The following is an 18968-nucleotide window of genomic DNA, read 5'->3' on the forward strand; positions in this document are numbered from 1 at the left end:
TGGTTTGGACATGCCGTTGGGCAACTGCAATTGAGGCAACAGAGATGGGTGCTAATGAAAATAGGGGGCAGCTCATATATCCGAAGCTACGAAATACCCTTTCAGTAAAATCTTTCCTATGGGAATGGAAACTTAAGTGACTTAATGTTAAATGATTGAAGAACAAGGAGTACCATGAAAAGCATAGCCCTAAGATCCGGTAAACTTTAAGTTTTCAATTGAAAAATATAAAGACTAATATATGTATATTTTCGAAAGACCATTATTAACTTATGCACATTAAACTGATTTTATGGCTCATTCGAAAAATGGGAATTTTTCATCTCATTAGTTATTATATCATTAGGACAGTGCTGAATGGGCTAAATATTACAATAAGTCAAGGAAAATTTTATAGAAATATATACATTTGGTTTGAAGAATATTCCTGTAACGTACAAATTTAATAAGTTACTTTTCTAGTGATTAAGCTTTAAGCTTCCAAAACCTGTAGATGTGCTTCAAAATAATATGCCCCCTGTGACTGTAGGGCACTCATAGGAAAAGTGGACCTCGAGTACTGTGCGCGGTGGTTCCTCAACTTAATTAATACATCGCCCGGCGATGCGCAGCTGCCAGTGAAAAACTATTTCGATTTGTTTTGATTGCCGATGCTTTTCGGCTCCTGGCTTTCGCCTTTTGTTGCACCACAGCGCCCTATAAAAACCGCGTGTAAGCCAGATGCAATAGAAGCAAAACAATGCCAAATGGAAGCAACCATTTACGAATGACGTCACGGTGGAAATCGGTAGCGTTTTATTGAAAACTTGCCTGAGCATATGAGAGTGGAATCAGTGCAGCATTCGAAATGAATTTTAAATGGAGAACGGAACGAGCACTCACAAAATATATCGTATATACAATAGCCAAAACTTTCAGCAGCTGTGTTTGAATTTATGCGGGTCTTTCTTCCACAACTCCTGAATTGACCCACAAAATGTGTGAGGAAAAACCCTCTGAATAAAAGTGAATAAATGCGTGTGAGTGTGCCTTGATTTGTCAAAGGTATGAACTCATGCGGAAGCAGCCAACTTTCATTTCCTATTATATCAATTTGGGTCGGGACAGGACAATTCGCAAAAATTTAATGTATGCGATGGCGATGGCAAATAAATTGATGGTTCAGTATGCACTAATTTTGAGGGAATTTTATTGATGTGAATCTGTTTGTTCAGATGTTACATGTTTGCAAAAGCTCTCCAAATGTTATAAAGTACTATACTATAGACTTTCACTCTGACTTTAATCGAATTCGGAGGGGGCATAAATTAAGGCACATTTCATACGCTGGCTTTGCTGTGCCATTTGTGAAATGGCTTTCATTTCAAGTTATTTAAACCATTTCTATGACGAGCTGCTAGTTCTTTGCCAGTTTGGGTTCAAACCAATGTAGGAAAAGCACTTTTTCTTTGTGAATATCGAAGACATCGAATCAAGCACTTGCTATTCCGACTGTGCATTATCTGGGATAGTTGTCCCCTTTCAAATCGCGTGCGCAAATTCACATTTCTCTGAAAGGCTGTGTGTAAACAACACCTTTGGGCGGTGGAAACAACAACCATTTCAACTGGAGAACTGGGGAACTTGGTCTGAGTGACGGTAAAGCTGTCAACAGTCAGCGACGCGTCGTCACTTGAGCCGCATTGTTGTACAAGTATTTGTCGCACGGGCCACGCGGCGTATGAGTAATGTCTGGGTGGCAAGGCAGGGCGAGGAAAATGGGTGGATGGGTGGGAAATCCCCGCCCACTGTGGCAGGAGAGAGGCGTCTATGCAGTCGAGTGGCGTTCTTTGCATGCTCATTTGTGTCCCTTTCAATTGTCATTCGGGCTGCAGCTGTTGATGTTTTCGTTGTTGGCATTTGCTGGAGTACGGCAGACACTTTGTCTGCCAGTCTCCAAGTTTGTGGGGGGTCATGGAAGTGGAACTGCAAGTGGAAGTGGAAGTAGAAGTGTGGCACCCAAAACTTGAGAATAAATTTGAGGCACACGACCCTAATAGCCGCTGCAATCGCCGGTGATAAACGAACTAGTGATGAGCATGCAAGGCAGTCGAATGTCGTAAACACGCAACACTCGAACTAGAATTGTTGGTTGGTATCTAGGCGGATACATAAACACATAGACACATGAGCACCGACGAGCATTCTGATATTGTTTACATGGAGAGAAACAGGAATTTCAGATCAATAAAGTAGATATACGGCTAGCCAAACAAGTCATTGAACTAGTATTGCTTCCAAAATAGTTCAAGTTGAGGAGCACAAATGCGAATACGTCGAGAAAAAGATCATTGAAAGTAACCAGAAATAGGCAATTGAATACTAAATACTGAATGATAAAAGTAATATTTAAAAGGTCGAGTATTTATTTATATATTTATATTTGTTTGGGAACAGAATATTCTAACTTTCTTAAATAAAGTTTAAATGAAATTGAAAATAAACAAAACATTTGAAAATACTTTGGAATTTCATATTGTTTTTTTAAATACTTATCATAAGAGTAAGTTTTGTTTTGGCCTATGGTATAATTTATAGTTTTTACTTTCTTCATGCCAATTTTTCGCAGTGCATCGCAGCCTGGCAGTGTGCATGACTCCAGGCTGCCTGCTAAACGATGTGGGTGGCTGTCTGTGCACTGAGATAAATCGCAGGCAACAACACCGCCCGCATGCAGTTTGTTTAGTCAATATTTACTTGGCCATCAGGCGAACACATACAAATACACATGCTCCGATTTAATCCGAATTACATGGAATAGATGGAAATGCAATCGAACACAGAGAGCAACAATACAATGGCAAAAGCGGAACTAGAAGCACTTTCCGGTGCGGGAAAAAGTGAAAAATCGAAATACAATTAGCCAAAGCGCTAGAATGTGTACATAAAAGCGAACCGAACCTAATGTTGAAAGTTCCTTGGGCTTGGTTCACCGGGATGCTGGCACTCGTTATCCCTTTATTCCGCCGGCTTTTCCGCTTTTCACACCGATTTCCCAGCCAGCAAGTGGACCACTTTCAACGATATGTGTATACGTTTATCACACGATTGTTTAAACAATTCCGATTTGATGTATAGTTTTTGAGTTTTTTTTTGTGGTTGGTGTTTGGAAGAAAAGAAGAAGGAAAACTTTGTTGAAACAACAACCGCGGGCAGGTCGTGAAAAACGCGACTGAAATTATTGTTATGCTGCGTGTGAAATTTTGCTCTTGTCTTTGCAGCCGGCGCCGGCGTCGTTGTCTGGCCAATGTTTCCCAACAGGAAAATAGGGGGAAAGCTCTCAGCTGACGAGAGTTTTCCACAGCGCCTGCAGCTGCACGTATGTCGCGCACTGTAGCCGGCTGCCTCGCGCTCTCTCTCTATCTCTCTCTCTCGCAGCTGCGCTCTCTCTTGGCCAAAAAGGTGCGCTGAAAATAGTGGGAAATGCGGCGGCTTCCTCGTTAGTTGCACATTAAGTATACGCAACGTGGCCGCTCATTGCATTATCAGCTGCCAGCAAAAATGGCAATGCACTCACGTGGATCCTCCATTCATGCAAACCCAATATTTATTTACTTACTTTTAATACTTACCGCTCCGTCACAACTATTTTCCTTCAACACCTGTTGACCACGCATGTCAAAAGAGTTCAAAAGAGTTTTGGTTTTAAAGTTTTTGCACATTTATTTCGAGTTGCTGGGTTTTTAACATTTACCGCCATAACAAAAAACCATAGGTACTTCATGTCAAACAATTACTGAGTTAAACTAATTGGAATACAAGCTGCTTAAGTGAAACACACACACAATGCACACACACAAAATTGATGTCAAAGTGCATTTTAAATATGCTAATTAAATGGTTTTGCCCCCGCTTTCTCATTGTTTATCCCCTCAACGAGTCGTCTTAGTATTTCTCTATTTTTCTATTTTTCTGCAATTTCATTTTGAGCACAATTACAAATAGCCGGGGCCATTGTTCGTTCACGTAGTGAAGGAAATATACAAGTTTGTCGCAACAATGGCTTAAATTTGTGTTCTAGTAATTAAAATGCTGCCTGCTGCCCGAGACTTATTCATCTGGGGCTACCATTGTTCTATGGCCATAGCATTGTGGCCAGATATCCCCGATATACATGTACATACATATATAAAACGATACGGCTAAGTAAGTATCAAGAGTATAAATTCGTTATATATTTGGCTTTGGCTTACTTGCAATGCATCGCACTTTCGTGTTCGTGTTCTTTGTTCTTAAACTTTCTTACTTCTCTTACAGGTACAAGTACTCGATGACTTTATCAAAGTCGTTTGCTTAGTTAGGTTTTAGAGTAGACATGGTATACAATCTATTTAATACCTATAAGATACTGAGAGAACCACCGGATTAGACATCGAGACATAAACGCAATTAGCTTAATTTGTCAATAACTTTGAAGGGCCATCACAATACAAACCAATTTCCAGAAACACAAGTAGTCCGCAGGCTGCTGTGATTGTGACTTATCCCAATACTAAACTACAATGCAAACAATCTGCACATCCGCTTGTTAACATCCAATAACACGGCTTGACCTTAGGTCCGAGTGACTTTCCCTGAAATTATGTATAATCTGCCTATTGAATTTCCAATTCGCCCCCAACCCACGCCACCCTTTCTTTGTACTAATTTCGGCCTTGCCTCTGTAATGGGCCTTCCATTCAAATGTCTTATACATTTATGTGTATATATCGACTAAGTAATCCATTCCCCGTCCGATCGCCTACTCCCCCGCGTCTAAACATCACATAAGCTCATTAAATATGTTTACTATCACCACTGTCGTCGTTGTGCCTTGCCAGTTTCCCTGCTTCATTTCTATTTATTATGATTATTATTGGTATTATTTTCATTTCAATTGTAGGTCCATCAATGACAGTGCATTCAGTGCGACGGACAATGCCATCGGCATATCCATATCATTGCTGAGCGAAATTATTTAGCTGCTTTCGCTGATTTCAGTTCGTTCTATTATTGTGGCTACATACAAATTAGATTAGTCTAACAATGAAACTTGAGGCGATCCATTCAGTTTCTGATTATAGATAGCTTCCATTTTGATATGCCTTGCAATTTCAATTAAGAGTGAATGTTTTACTTATTGCGTGGGAAAGATTTTCATTTGCAAAATGGAAATTAAACAGGCGAGTTTCAGTTTCACCTTCAGTGTGGCATAGTTTTTAAAGTGTCTACCTACCATCGTGGTCATAAGTTTGACTCATTTTTAAATTATATAAAACACGTCTGCACCAAACTTAAAACTAATTAAAAATGGTTAAGTTACTACCTTTAAAACAGATTGACAGGAATATGAATGGGTTTTTCTGCTCTCTCAACTGGGATCATTGCATTCCTTATGGCAGATCACATCCTTCAGAACTTACTCTGCTCCATGACGCTGCTAACCGAGTTGTTGATCTCGGCCACCACGACGATCTCCTCGTTCTCCTCCGTCTCCTCGGGCACCATCATCAGGTTGTTGTTCATCAGGTAGTTCTCCATGCGGTGATCACCCATTCCCATGCCACCACCATCGCCAGTGGTGCTCGTCCTCAGGCGGTGGGTGAACGACGATCGGGAACGGGTCATGTACGATGACCTGGTGGTGGAGACCCTGCGCAGCACTCCGCGTCCGTAGAAGAGCATTCTCACCTCGACGCGAAACCGCGGATGGGTGGCCGCATACAAGTAGGGATCCACGCAGGCAGCTGTCTTGCAGAAGAGCGCGGGTATCATCGATCCCAGCGGCGTTATGTGCCTCTCCAGGCCGAAGACGCCCATCATGGCAACGATGGCGTACGGTGACCAGGCCAGAAACCACAAACCAATGATGGCCGCCACAATGAAGGCCAACTTCTGTTCCGTCTTGGCCTTGTCCTTGTTCGACTGAATGCGACTCGCCGTGAAGACCACCTTCAGTATGTAGAAGTAGGAGTACACAATGGAGGTCAGTGGGATGCAGTAGGCCGCCACAAAGAACAGGGCCATGAAAATGCGGGCTGGCGTCTCCTTGTTCAGGTAATCGAAGCTGCAGGTGGTGAGGAATCCCTCGGGAACATATACAGATAGTCCGATGTCCAGGGCCGGCATCACAGCGAACAGGAAGCTGTAGCACCAGATCAGCAGGATGATCAGGTAGGATCGCAGGCGGGAACAGCGTCGCAGCGGCTGCAGTGGATGCACCACCACATTGTAGCGATCCAGGGCGATGGCGGTGAGGGTGCCGATGGCACAGGTGCCACTTAGACCACCCACGAATCCATAGAGGCGACAGGCTGTGGGCGGAAAGTCGGTGGGATTGTTAATTAACCTCACGTTGCGGTTTTGGGGCAAACAAAAAGCTCGCTGAAATGTTAATATCCCTTACATTCGGGAATATGTATTGCCTGCACCAAAAAGTGTAGGTTACAAATTGAACTTTTATTGCTTCATTTAAATTCTTTTAATTGCTTTCGCTTATTTATGAAAATCGCACAAATATGGTATTGAATTTCTACGAGAAACAACAGACATCAGTCAAAGCTGTTCTGAATTTGGTAGGTTTAATACATATGTAGATTGCTTTTTTCCAGTCAAATATTGATATTTAGGCCCAAATAAAATACAGACCAATAGATTGCACTTATATACTACAGTTTTGGGCAGTTATTTTCCCAAGTTTTAAGCTTGTAAGCCACACACTTACCAATGTCACCCAGAGCCGGACCCTCTTTGATGTTGTTGTATATGGCAATTGGGCATTTGATGAGCATCAGAAAGTCGCAGATGGCCAGATTCATCACCAGGATATTGGCAGGAGTCCGCAGCGATTTGCGGTTGGCAAACATAAAGATTACGAACGCATTGCCCACACATCCCACCACCGAAATCAGGAAATACAGGGCGGCCATCACCAGGAAGGTGCTCGACTTAGGTGGCTCGAATTGCAGCCAGAAGGGATTCACCTTGGCAATGTAGCTCAGGTCGTACTTGTCCCTGTAGTGAATGTAGCTGGGGTAATTACTGTAATTGCTGGGGAAATGGGAAAATCAGATATTTAAATTTACCACTCTGTCACTAATTAAATTAGAATCAATCAATGAATTCTCAGTTTTGTATTGATTACCCTGGGCTAAGTTTTTGAAAGTGTATCAACCTATTGATCATAACCACTTACTTAAGGTTAAGTCATCAGATTTTACCTTCATGCAGTAATGTTACTTTTCTTCAATTTTATTCATTATGTAATAAAGTAACATAAATAAATAGTTTAAGATCTATTTACTGCTTCAGAACTGTTTAATACTTAGTAATTTCGTATGAAATCTTAAGATCCTCTTCTATTCAGTTTTACTACGTATTGTAGTGGATTGTATTGATTGTTCTGCTGTTCCAAGTAAGCTGATTACTTTCATGTAAGTTTTGTAGTGGAATTCTAAGCACATTAGTTGAATGCAGGTCCCTGAAAATGAAGCCGCGCTTATCGCGATGACTTCTTGAGCCGAGAGTCATGAGCATGATGGCATCTCTGTGTGTTTGTCTTGGCAATGGAAAAGTTTTTACCTCAGTCCCGTGGAAACGCTGTCATTCACGTGCTTGGATACGTCGTGGTCCTTGCCCACATTCACCGTGGAGGCTTCCGTGGCCGAACTGCCAGCCGTCGAGGATGTGCTCCCAGTGGAATGGCCGTGGCTGGAGTTGGCCAACATCTCGGAGAGCGAGAGGGCGCCGGTTAGCCAAAAGCTGCTGTCACCAGCATCCGTTGTCAGGGTGGGCAGGGTCGTCAGGATGATGGCCTCCATGACTGACTGACTGCTTTGGATGCGACTCGGCCAAATATTTACGAGCTACTCCAAACAGGCGGTAGTGGTGGTACGTGCCCGCAAAGGATTACGCTTATTTACTTGCCAGTGCCTCGACTGCCGCATTTGGCAAGGATTCCGTGTGTCGCCGCCACTGGGATGCCTTCAGTTTCAGTTTCAGTTGCACACTCAGATTCAGTTTCTGTTTCAGTTGCAGATTCAGCTTCAACTTCAGCGGTGCGGATTCCCGTGGTAGTGGTGGCTCTGATGCTGGTGGTGGTGCAATGTGGTTGCGGCGGTCACGAAGCATTTTCCGTTTGCTAAATGCCAATGGGGTTAGCTGCAATTAGCTGTCCACCAGGTGACCCTAAAAGTGGCACAGATAAAAAGACAGTTGACTTAATCGTTGCTCTTAATGAATTAACCGCCTCCGGTTTGAGCTGTCCTCTTCTAATACATTTTAGTCCACGTTGAAAGGTTGGGATTTTTAACCAGTTTAAATTTGTATTTATTGGTAACTAAGAATTGCCATAAATGAGAAGCATTTTTTTATGGAGAAGCTCGCAAAAGCTGCAATTGATGAAAGCAGCGTGAAACCAATAAACTTGAGCCAAACTTTTTTTTTCTTCAGACCATTGGGGAAAATAACTCAGGTTGTGTGGGCATCGGGGCAGGGAAAAGTTATTAAAAGCAGCGGGAAACCAATAACACTGTGTTAACTATTCGCTTCAAGTTTAACACAATGCCGAACTTAATATTTTCTCTGCCCCCTGCTCTCTGCTGATTATTAAACTTTATAATGTATTTTGCCAACCGAACTCGGCTGAAAGCCACAACCTGAAATTAATTCAATTGCTGATAAATGTAACAAGTGCGGTTCGGTGTGAATTCTTTGGGTGCCTTGCATATTTCAATGCAGCGCGCATAAATTTCCCACTCTTGTAAATGATAAACTACCTATAAGAATAAGTTCGTAAAAGCTTCGTCTCCAACGAGGGAAATATAAGTTCAAACTACAGCTAATGGATTTCATACATTCTTTTGAAACCGAGTAATGTAGTTTAATGAGTATATCAAAGAATTGGTTTGTTAAAAGGGCTTCTATATTTTATATTAAGCTATAGGTTTTCCTAGAAGCAACAGCATATTGATTAAATATTAGTTAAATATAAATTTTCCATATATTTCAGCATTGTTACATCGACCAAATACAGCCATGGAAATTCAATTTTAGGTAATGGAAATGACGTAAGAGGGAATTTCATAAATACAGTCACCATATCACAGGCATCTCACAAAATCACGAGGAAATGTAAAATTCCACTTCCTTTTAAATTCTAGGAAATCAGTTTCCCCTTTCCATGTGAGGAGATTTAAAATTTCTGAAAATTGGATTCCTTGATGCCAAGTGCGCTGTTCGAACTCTTATAAAATCTAAGTCAAAGTCCATATTATTTATAATTCCAAATAACCTGTATAAAGAGGTGCGTACTGTTATCAAGTAATGAAATTTTTCCACTACTTGGGGATTTTTTTATCTCTAGTGTATAGCAAGTGCGATGCCCAAAGCTGACCATTGAAGCCATCATGATTTGTTAACAACCAGCAAGCAGAAGCAAACCGAATCAAGTTTCGGAAATGCAATCGGTTCGCAAATTGAATTGACGCCGCAGTGGAGGAAGAGGAAGACGCTCGGGGCAGATTACTTATTATGTAAATCTCTGGGAGAATGTATTTAATTAGGGAACTTAATTGCTTATTAAATAACTAGGAGGCGGCCACGTGAGCCCGCCAGCCTGGCAGCATCTGAAGACGAGGACCTGCCGCAAGTGCTTACCCGCTGCGAAACTCAAACACCAACTTTTGCCCAAAGAATCCGAGCGTGAGCAGCACTTGGCCAAAGACAAATTCTTGGCCAGAAACTTTCCTGCAAAAAGGAACAACAACAAGTGCAGCTGCCAAGGAGCCAGGAACTTGAGCAGCTGGAAAGGAACATAGTGTGTGGGTGACCTATGGCGGCTCAGGGAAATTTGCTTATTACATTTACCACTCGCGGAACTTGAAAACAAAATAGTTGGCGCTTTGAAAACGGCGTAACTTGCCATTTAAATAGCACTAATTGGCCAATTGAAAATTGTCTTTTCTCTGCGGCTTTCCACAAAGGGGGCAGTGAGTGTGCTCTTTGTTTTGACTTTCATTCCAACTGAATGCCAACGAAATTTGGTTGAAAATCGAACAACACAGGCACATTCTCAATTGGAGGCATGCCCTTATTCCATTGCCAATAAATCATGCAAATAGGACGTTGCTTCCTTTCCGGTGCAAGTTTGTCAGCTATTTTGAAGCTTTTTTGGAAGCCAAAGGGCTTACACAGTTGTGTCAGCTTATTTGACATGGTCACTGGATGCCTTTGAATGCTCGTTACAAGTGCCAGGTTACCAGTCCTTTGTCAGGATAAAATCAACAAAGGCCAGGACATGAAACGTCAAACCGAATGGCAGTAATTATGAAATTAATATCACGCATTTTTGGTATGCTGCTAATATCATTCTGGTTTTATATTACAAGACTTATTTGATTATTTGTGCTATTACTAAATTCCACAAGTTGCACACATTTAATTAATACATTTGCTTTTGGCTTTTGATAGATGGCAAGCAAATATATTTGAGTAGTTAAATTTATATATTTTCGTGGAATTATTATGCAGTAAAATACCTTTCCTGTGAAAACCCTTTTAAATTCACAATTAAAATTTGCATTAGTAAATTGTTTTGTGTAATCTTTCATTTTCATTTTTGCTTGCATAATTTAACATTATATCAGTTACCACCTTACGATTGCGTTATTTAATTATGATTGTTTACACCAAAAACCACAAGTTTCCAGCAAAAGCTGGTATTAAATCCTCTTATCCGCTTTAGAGCCACTCATGAGTATTTGAATACTACTCTGAGTACTCACTTTCAACGCCAATGGATACTGGCCAACTGGAGCACAACCTGTTGAATGTCGAGTTGTTGACCATCTGCTTTGCAATTGATATGATATATTGATATATATTTAGAAAGGTCCAACCTTATGCATAATTAAAAACTTTCAAATGGTAAATACAATTAGGATATCAAACGCGTTTCTCTTTTTTGTTATATTCGAAATTAGCGTAGCGTATGGCATTCATGCTCGTACTATGCCTTTTAGAAACCGATTAGGCCAATTGAGTGTCATTCAGGACCTTCAAAGGACCCAGCTGAGCAGAGAGCGAGCTGTTAGGCAGCCTCTTGTTCGTCGTCCTTTGATGAAATGCGCAGGCAGGCGTGACTTGTTTGTGCCCATTCTACATTCATTCGATTAGGCCAGGTCCTCTTAACGGCCATGGGCCGACTTCTGCGATTCAAACACCCCATGCATACCACACACCCCATACACCCCATATACCTCATATACCCGATATACCCCATACACCCACTATCAGCCCCAAATGCGACAAGGCCATTCACTACTGAGCACCACTAAACAAAAACGGAACCCATCACTTAGACTCGTATTTTTACAAAGCGGATATGCGCGATTTTTCGCTATTTCGCTATTTTGCATTTTTTTTGCCTTTTGGCTGGTTGCACAAATGCATTTCGTTCTTTTTATTTAGCCGCCACAATTTCATCCGCTCTCAAAATTTAATTACGACTGCAAATGGCTTAAAGTGCTCAGTTCTGTTCGCTGCTGTTTTGGTTTTCATCCTGCGGCAATTGAAGCCGCGGGATGATTGCGCGGATACAATTATCCAGCCACTTGGTGAAATGGCGGGAAAACGCCGACAACGGCTGCGAAAGAGCATGAAAACCATTTATTAAAATCAAGTTTCAATTTAAGCGCGTTTTTAATTCGCCGGAAGAAGCTGCCACAATAATCACATTGCGAGCTTTTCAGTTTTTAGTGCGATGAGCAACGAGAGTGTGCTGCATATTTTAAACGAAACGAAACAGGCATGAAAAATAGTTCAGCATTTTGGCTTCAATTAGTTCCATTTTTTTGGGGTCGTTCTCTGAATTTTTAAATAACAAACTACAGGCCCGCTGAATGCTGAAACTTTCGTAGCAAGTGCATTTAATTAAGTGTAAGCTATTTTATTATATATTTTGTACTTGAGTGAAAAAGGGTAGAACTATATACATATATGGGATTTACTATGGCTTTACTAAGGTCTTTTTAGGTTTTAAGACCCTAAATCGATGAAGAAAAATGGAAATGGTGTTCTATGTGGTATTTTAAATGTATTCAATTTGTTTCGTTTGTTTTTGTTAAAAGAAATGTCGCAAAGTCACGAAATCACGTACATAATGCTCTGTTGTATATTCAAATTTTGCCGAGTTGGTTCAATAATGCAATCGTCACATGTGTCCTGATCAGATGGGTAATGTGCCACGACTTTTGTCGTGTGTCCAGCATTCAAAGGATAAGGGGTTACATTTCGCAGCTGATTTGGGAACATGAAATAGAAGTCCTCGATATCCCGGCTTTAAGAGCAGCTAAACCCGAGTAGGGAACACATTTCCCAGCTGATATTTATTTTTTTTTTCTGCCCGCCATGGGAGCCCGTGACCCCCCTGGGTGTATTGATTTATGCTCGCGCAAGTTTTCATTTCACAATTTTCACTTATGCCTGGCAGTTTATTGCAGTCCTCATCTGCACTCGGCGCTTTCGTCCTGCCACATCCTTAGTCCTCAGTCCACCCTGCAACCCCTTCACCCTTCCCCCGTGCACCGCACGTGCTCGGCTGGTCTCGTTTTTCCACCAAATGTAGAGCCAGTGGCCCAAGGCTGTGACAAAACAGAAAGTTCCACCAGGCCGCCATCATCAACAGGCTCTTCACAGCCTAAACATGCAGGAAGCAAAAAAGGGGGAAGCGTTCCGAAAATTTCAGAAATCCCAAAGGACATTTCAATTTGAAGGATTGCAAAACTCGGCGATTTTCGATGGGTAATCAGAAGCACCAAGCAGGTTGTTGAAATAAAAAACAAGAATATTAGTTTCTTTACAATTTTATACAAGCTAATTGCAATGCTTCTTGATGTTGCAGTACTACTATATTATATTTGGTTACTTAAATATTTAGCAGTGTAGCTGACAACATTTTAATGACCTGTCATTCTCGAAATTGAATTTATGATACTCGTATCAGCCAACACGTCAGATGGATAAACACAAATTTGACTTTATTAATGTGTAAATCTGAGTTATGTTTAAATATATATACAATATTTTATGCTTCAACAGTGTGTTATAATATTTAAATAAGCAATAATATATTATACAATATAGTAGCATTTACTCGAAGGTATATCATTTTACAGCACCAAATTTACAGATCTACCAATTAGTAATACATTTTTTGCTCTGTGTAGCGGCGATGAATGCTAATGCATGTAACTGAGATAGGGCCGTTGCACGTTGCACAAACTGAGATCTGTGCCGCATTAGAGCATGTCAAGTATCCAATCTGGCCTGAATAAATCCAAAGCCACGGCGCCTTTACGCAGCGAATTCCCATTGTGACCAGGACCAAGACCAAGACCAAGACTATTACCAAGACCAACACCAAGACCAAGACGAACACTAACCGGAGAACGGTTCTCCATCAACCATCAGTCGGTGCAGTGGCCGGAATGTGGGCAAAAACAGTCAAGAGCACTCACGGATGTTGCATACGTTGGGTATGTTGGCAAGGGAAATGAAACGGAATGGCAGGACGAGGTGAGGCAAGGATGAGCTGCATATCTCCAAGACATCCAAAGAGCCCATCTCGGAGGTCAGCTGCTCGAGAAGAGCGCCCCCAAGAAATGCGGCTGACGTCCACTGAAGAGGAAGACCACTTCATGGGGCTTAGGGCTACGCTACGTTTGGGGCAACCAAATGCGAGATGCCGGTTTCCATTTGTTTGGGAAAGTGCCTGTGCGGAACATCGCCACTCAGGTGTGTCAGTCTAACAAAGGCCGAGGAGCTGAAGCACACAGAGCCAGAAGCGAATCAGCCGAAAGGACTCAGGTTGGCCAGGAAGAGAGCAGCCAGCAGCCAACAGCGAGCAGCCAATCCACTTGTCCACTAATTCCCAGGCATTCCACTTATTTGCCATTAGCAAAAGCCGCTTATTGCCGACTGAGGCCGCCCTTCAGTGTTTCGTTTGAATTTATTCTTTGGCTTATAAAAATAAGGCCCTCTTCAGCAGACCTCAATCAAATTACCAAAGAAATATGCACACAGAAATCTGGGCTTATCGCCTACAAACAATTACCGAGGCATTACTTTAAGTTAATTGGTCTACTAGGTGACAAGAAAAGCGTTTTAATAAAGGGATGAGCCTAAAGCTCTTAGTAAGTGAACATGGTAATTTTGATGAAATCTCTTTCAAAGGAAATATATTACAAGGAATTTTATATAATATATTACAGACGTTAGTAACGCAGTTACTAAAAGCAATGTAAATGTATTTGATATTCAAATTGAAAGCTATAGGATGTAGTACACTTTACTGATTAAAACTACTGCTTTTAATAGATCGTGAATCGATTGTGAATCGCTTGCAAAAGAAATTTTAATTTACAACTCACATCAAATCAGATTAATCAATACACATGGTAAGTAAATAGTCGTTGAGTTGGCTGATTGATTCTCGATGCTGTGGCAAGAATAAACAATCGCTTTGTTGAATCGTAAATAAAGTACATCATATTCCAAGTCAAACAGCAATTGCCAAAGGACACAAATCGTTTACAGAAATATGGTAGCAACTGTTTGTAAAAAGTGTAAAAAGTGTCTCTGCTCACCTGCAGCGATGATTATTGAGTTATTTTCTATTTTCGTAAACTTGGAGGTCACTTTGCTGATTTGCCATTGTGCGTTGCATTGCAACTGCAACTTTTCCACAGAACTGTGTCCTTTTTTTGATTCAAAATTTTTTATTCTTTGCAGATACACTTGAATTTTTGTAAGGAGCTGAGTCTTTACAAAGTTTACTTTTCAGTTTGTCAGCGTTCGGGTACGAAAGTTGGTCAGCACCAATGGCCAGCAACTGGCGCCAACCGGACACAAAACTTTAGCTCAATTTCCGTCGATTATCCGGAAAAGTTATAAATACGGAAAATACGTAAAAATGTTAGCAGCGTTTTAAGCCCTTCCTTTGACGACTTAGTACTTAGTGGCTTTGGTCAAGCTATTACTTGGTACCACGCGGCGTATACGCGATTTCTGATAAAACCGCCAAACAGCTCAGGGACTTAAGGCATCCGTTGCATCCCAGAGCTCGAAACTGACTGACTGAGGACTCGCGTGTGACTGAGTTTCAAGACCCAGCAGCTGGTGTTTTTATCAATGAACATTGTTGCTTGTCGGCATCCTTTTTCCCGAGCCGAGGATGCCAAAGAGAGCGCCACCGAGCGAGCAGAGAAGCCAAAGAGCAGGTCCTTTGTGGCCCGCTCTTAGCCATAGTGCACTATGCGGTTTTTCACGATGCCCAGCATCATCATAAGTTGGCTTTCCGGGCTCATGTTTGCCAAGGCTATTCACATTTCATTACGGCCACTTGTGTGTGTTGTTCTTGAACTCGGCAGACGAAGAACGCTCCCGAGATGATAGTGCCTGTTCCCGGGATTGCCGGCCATTCATTGGCTTCGGCGAGTTCTCGGCTGGTGCTGCCCATTGGGCTGTGGGTGGGTCAGGTGGGTGAGCCACCGAGTGGGTGGTGGTTAGTGGGTGGTGGTGTTCATTGATAAATCCATATGGTCTGCCAAGCATCACGTGTGCGTGTCAAAAGAGCCGCAGCCCTATAGGTTGCCGATTCTATTTTAATATGGCCGAATGCCATTTTGATGATGCGGTGCCAGAACAAGGAATTTAGGCCTGGCTATGGTAACATAAGGGGTATCAGTTAGGCGGCCCATCATTACAAGGCTAACTTGTGAGAAATTTTGATTAAAGCTTTTCCCTTTTGCTGACTTATAATTATGACATGTAAGGTATCATGGGTTAAGAAGTAATTTCAAGGACAAGTTTGATAAAGAGGAAATCAAATTTAGCAAGTTCAAGTTAAACTTAGTTTAAGAGTTAATTAACATAAAAAGTCTTAAGAACTAATATGTTATTATATATAAACTTAGTTTAAGAGTTAATTAACATAAATATTCTTAAGAACTAATATGTTATTAAACAAAAAACTGTGACCATTACTTTAATGTTAGATTCTAAGACAACTATAATCGACCACACATAATTCACAAATAATAATTACACAGTACTATTAAACCCATAAACACCTTGGCTTATTGTTTTTCGAGGAATTTATGCGCTCGACTGCGGTACAAAATTGTTGAGTTCGAGCGGCGATGACAAACTGGCGGCATTTTTCTGGTTTTCTGGTTTGGCATCGTCATGAACTACGACTATTTGAGAGCGAACCCCGTAAATTGAGCAAAGCCCGCCGCAGTCGGTCGGCAGTTGCACTTTAATTAAAAATAAATACGATTTCCCCCACCCAACTCCCTTCCCCTCCCCCTCTGGCAACTGCCAACGAGTCCAAGTCTAATGATTATTGATGTGGCTACTGATGGCTCGACTGTTTGCAGCCAGCTTTTTGACCCGTCCAACTACGGTTGTGATTTGAAGTAGTCTGACCTACGGCGGACATGGCCACAATTACGGATAATGCTCCGGGGTTACCTTTACAATGCTGCCGATTTGTTAATTGGTGTACCTGCACCTTTTCTCTGTTTTTTTGTGGCATTAACTTGGCCAAAGTGGAGGGCTCGGTTAAGGTACTTTTCAAGGGAATATTTTGATACTCTTGCACGTTTCAAATGATTTTTATGCCAGGATGTAAATATGTACAAGTACAATATTCTTTTACGACTATGACCGCTTTAAAAACCAGACAACAAACATTAGTGACATTCCGCCAAGAGAGGGGAAATAGAAACGCCTTTAGACGCAGAGACACATCCTTTTACATAGAGCATGAGCACACCACCGAACTTTGCAGGCTGACTTTCCGGGTTGGATATTAAAAGTTTTGCTTTGTGGCACTAAATTATACGACATTTACGCATTCGCCGCCGGCTGCTAGTACTCACAAATAAACATATATATTTGTATATCTTTCAGCTTGCAATTCAACGCAAAGCAAAGCAAAAAGCACTTACTATTTCTCCGTTTCAGATGCTGATTCCCCTTTGCTCCGCCAAAAACCCGAGCAGAGTAATTAGTGACTGCTACAAAAAATGGGAGTACAAAAGAGTCTATTATAAAGCGGACATACCCATGAGCGTAAGCTAAGTGTAATGGTAAGTGTTCTATGCGCAAGTTTTCCAGATTTTAGATTTCAGATTTCAGACTGCTGCTCGTGGAAGTAGACATTTATGTGCCCGCTTGACATATCACGGAGGTCGTTTTAATACACGCCTCACCTGGCTGCTCGGGCCTCGGTTTGGTTTGCCCAGCTGAACGACAATGCAAAATGCTTAACAGCTTCAGCCCAAGCTCAGGTGAAAAATTTCCATTGCCAAAGCCAAACTTTGAGGGATGAGTCAGTCAGCCATTCAGTCAGTCAGTCGGTAACTGGCCCAAAAAAAAGCTACCAAAAAAGTCGCACTGCGTATTAATATTCTGTTGGATTATCTGCTTCCTAGGGTTAATTAATTGTTTTATTGATCTATTCGCATGGCATTGCAATGCATTCATTAACTCACAATTCTTGATTGCATTGCACTTTTTTGCATTCAATTAAATCCCCATTATTGCGCCCTACATAACATAACTAATTGTTTAAACAAAAAACTGTTATCATATCCCTTTGAAGTTATCACCAGTCAAGTGATATTATGTGACGCATTTAATATGCAAATAATATGAATATTATTAACAACAAAGACATAAAGCATTTCTTTGTTAAGATTAACTCTGATTGACTAGTCGGGTTTGCCTACGGAATTAGCTGAGAACTGAGCACATTTAGACAAGCTATTATCAGCCTAAAGAAACCGGAAAGATACAACATTGTTTGTTTTCCGAAACCAAATTAAGGTAATATAAGTAGTGACAATTATTGATCCATTCGAGGTATTCGAGTGAAAAGCGATGGGTATCGATGTCTGGGGAAATGGTTACGCACACAGGCTGCACAATGCGATTAGCATGCAATAGTAATGCCATTTAATGTGCCCGGTGCACTTGCATTGCCCTGCGATTTGTGGCTGCGACATGTGATGCAAAGATAAACAGCAAAGCAATCAGCCTAAGTATCGCACAGATATGGAGATAAGCCCTTCCAACCCACACACTTCACATTTCACATTTCACCGGTCACATATGAACAATACTCCTCTGAACTGTCGATCATCCGCAGCTGGAGGTTTCGTGGTTTTGTAACCCCCTCAACTCAAGACGCAAGTCTCCCATTCGAGTGCCTGCGACTCGAAGAGTCACTCGAACAATCGAAAATTGTCTTTCCAGTCTCGTCATTCGGTCTTCCCCGCCATGGATTACCGCTTACCATCTTTATCGCAGTCATCTAATTCGGCAGTTACTCATCGACGGTTAAGTCCGGCAACACGCACCGCATTAGTCATTCGGCTATAAATGAACCGCTGTTTTCCGAATCATGCTCACGAATCGTGCATACCCTGTGATACCTCAGGTTTCAGATTCACCGGCATATAGAAGCTATCAAAGAGACACTGTGACATAAGGTTGAACTAAACTAACGGAAACTTCAAAAGCTTACGGCGATAGTGTAGTAGTACACCTGTGGATGCCTTACTAGGAACAGGTTTAAAAAATTATATAAAAATTATAAAAACCTAAAAAAATCCCCATAAGATATGATTATAATTTACTGTAAGATATACGTATACATTATTTTAGTAAATAGGTTAATACGATTCTACCCAATGGTTTTTTAATGACGGCAATAGCGTTTTTAATTTTATAGCGCTGGAAAACTTTATAGTTATAAGTTTATAGTTTAAGCGAAGCACTTAAGAGGCAACTCAGACACTAATAATTGCAGTACTGTTAATTAAACAGTGTAGCAATAAACAATAAACAGTTTGTTATTATAAGACATGGATAGTTGAAACTCA

At 41.3% G+C, this 18968-nt stretch overlaps 1 protein-coding gene across 1 annotated transcript; it reads right to left on the bottom strand.

Annotated features, from left to right (window-relative positions):
• Positions 1–5430: 5430 nt before the first annotated feature.
• LOC122617333 (opsin, ultraviolet-sensitive) lies at positions 5431–7982 on the bottom strand. Its single transcript, XM_043793159.1, has 3 exons — positions 7600–7982; positions 6743–7068; positions 5431–6332 (listed from the first exon to the last, which is right to left on the bottom strand). Exons 1-3 carry the CDS (start codon positions 7836–7838, stop codon positions 5431–5433), a joined length of 1467 nt encoding a protein of 488 aa, XP_043649094.1. The 5' UTR covers positions 7839–7982.
• Between the last annotated feature and the right edge of the window lie 10986 nt (positions 7983–18968).

This window comes from Drosophila teissieri, chromosome 3L, assembly GCF_016746235.2.
Source record: "Drosophila teissieri strain GT53w chromosome 3L, Prin_Dtei_1.1, whole genome shotgun sequence".
Classification (NCBI taxonomy): Eukaryota; Metazoa; Arthropoda; class Insecta; order Diptera; family Drosophilidae; genus Drosophila; species Drosophila teissieri.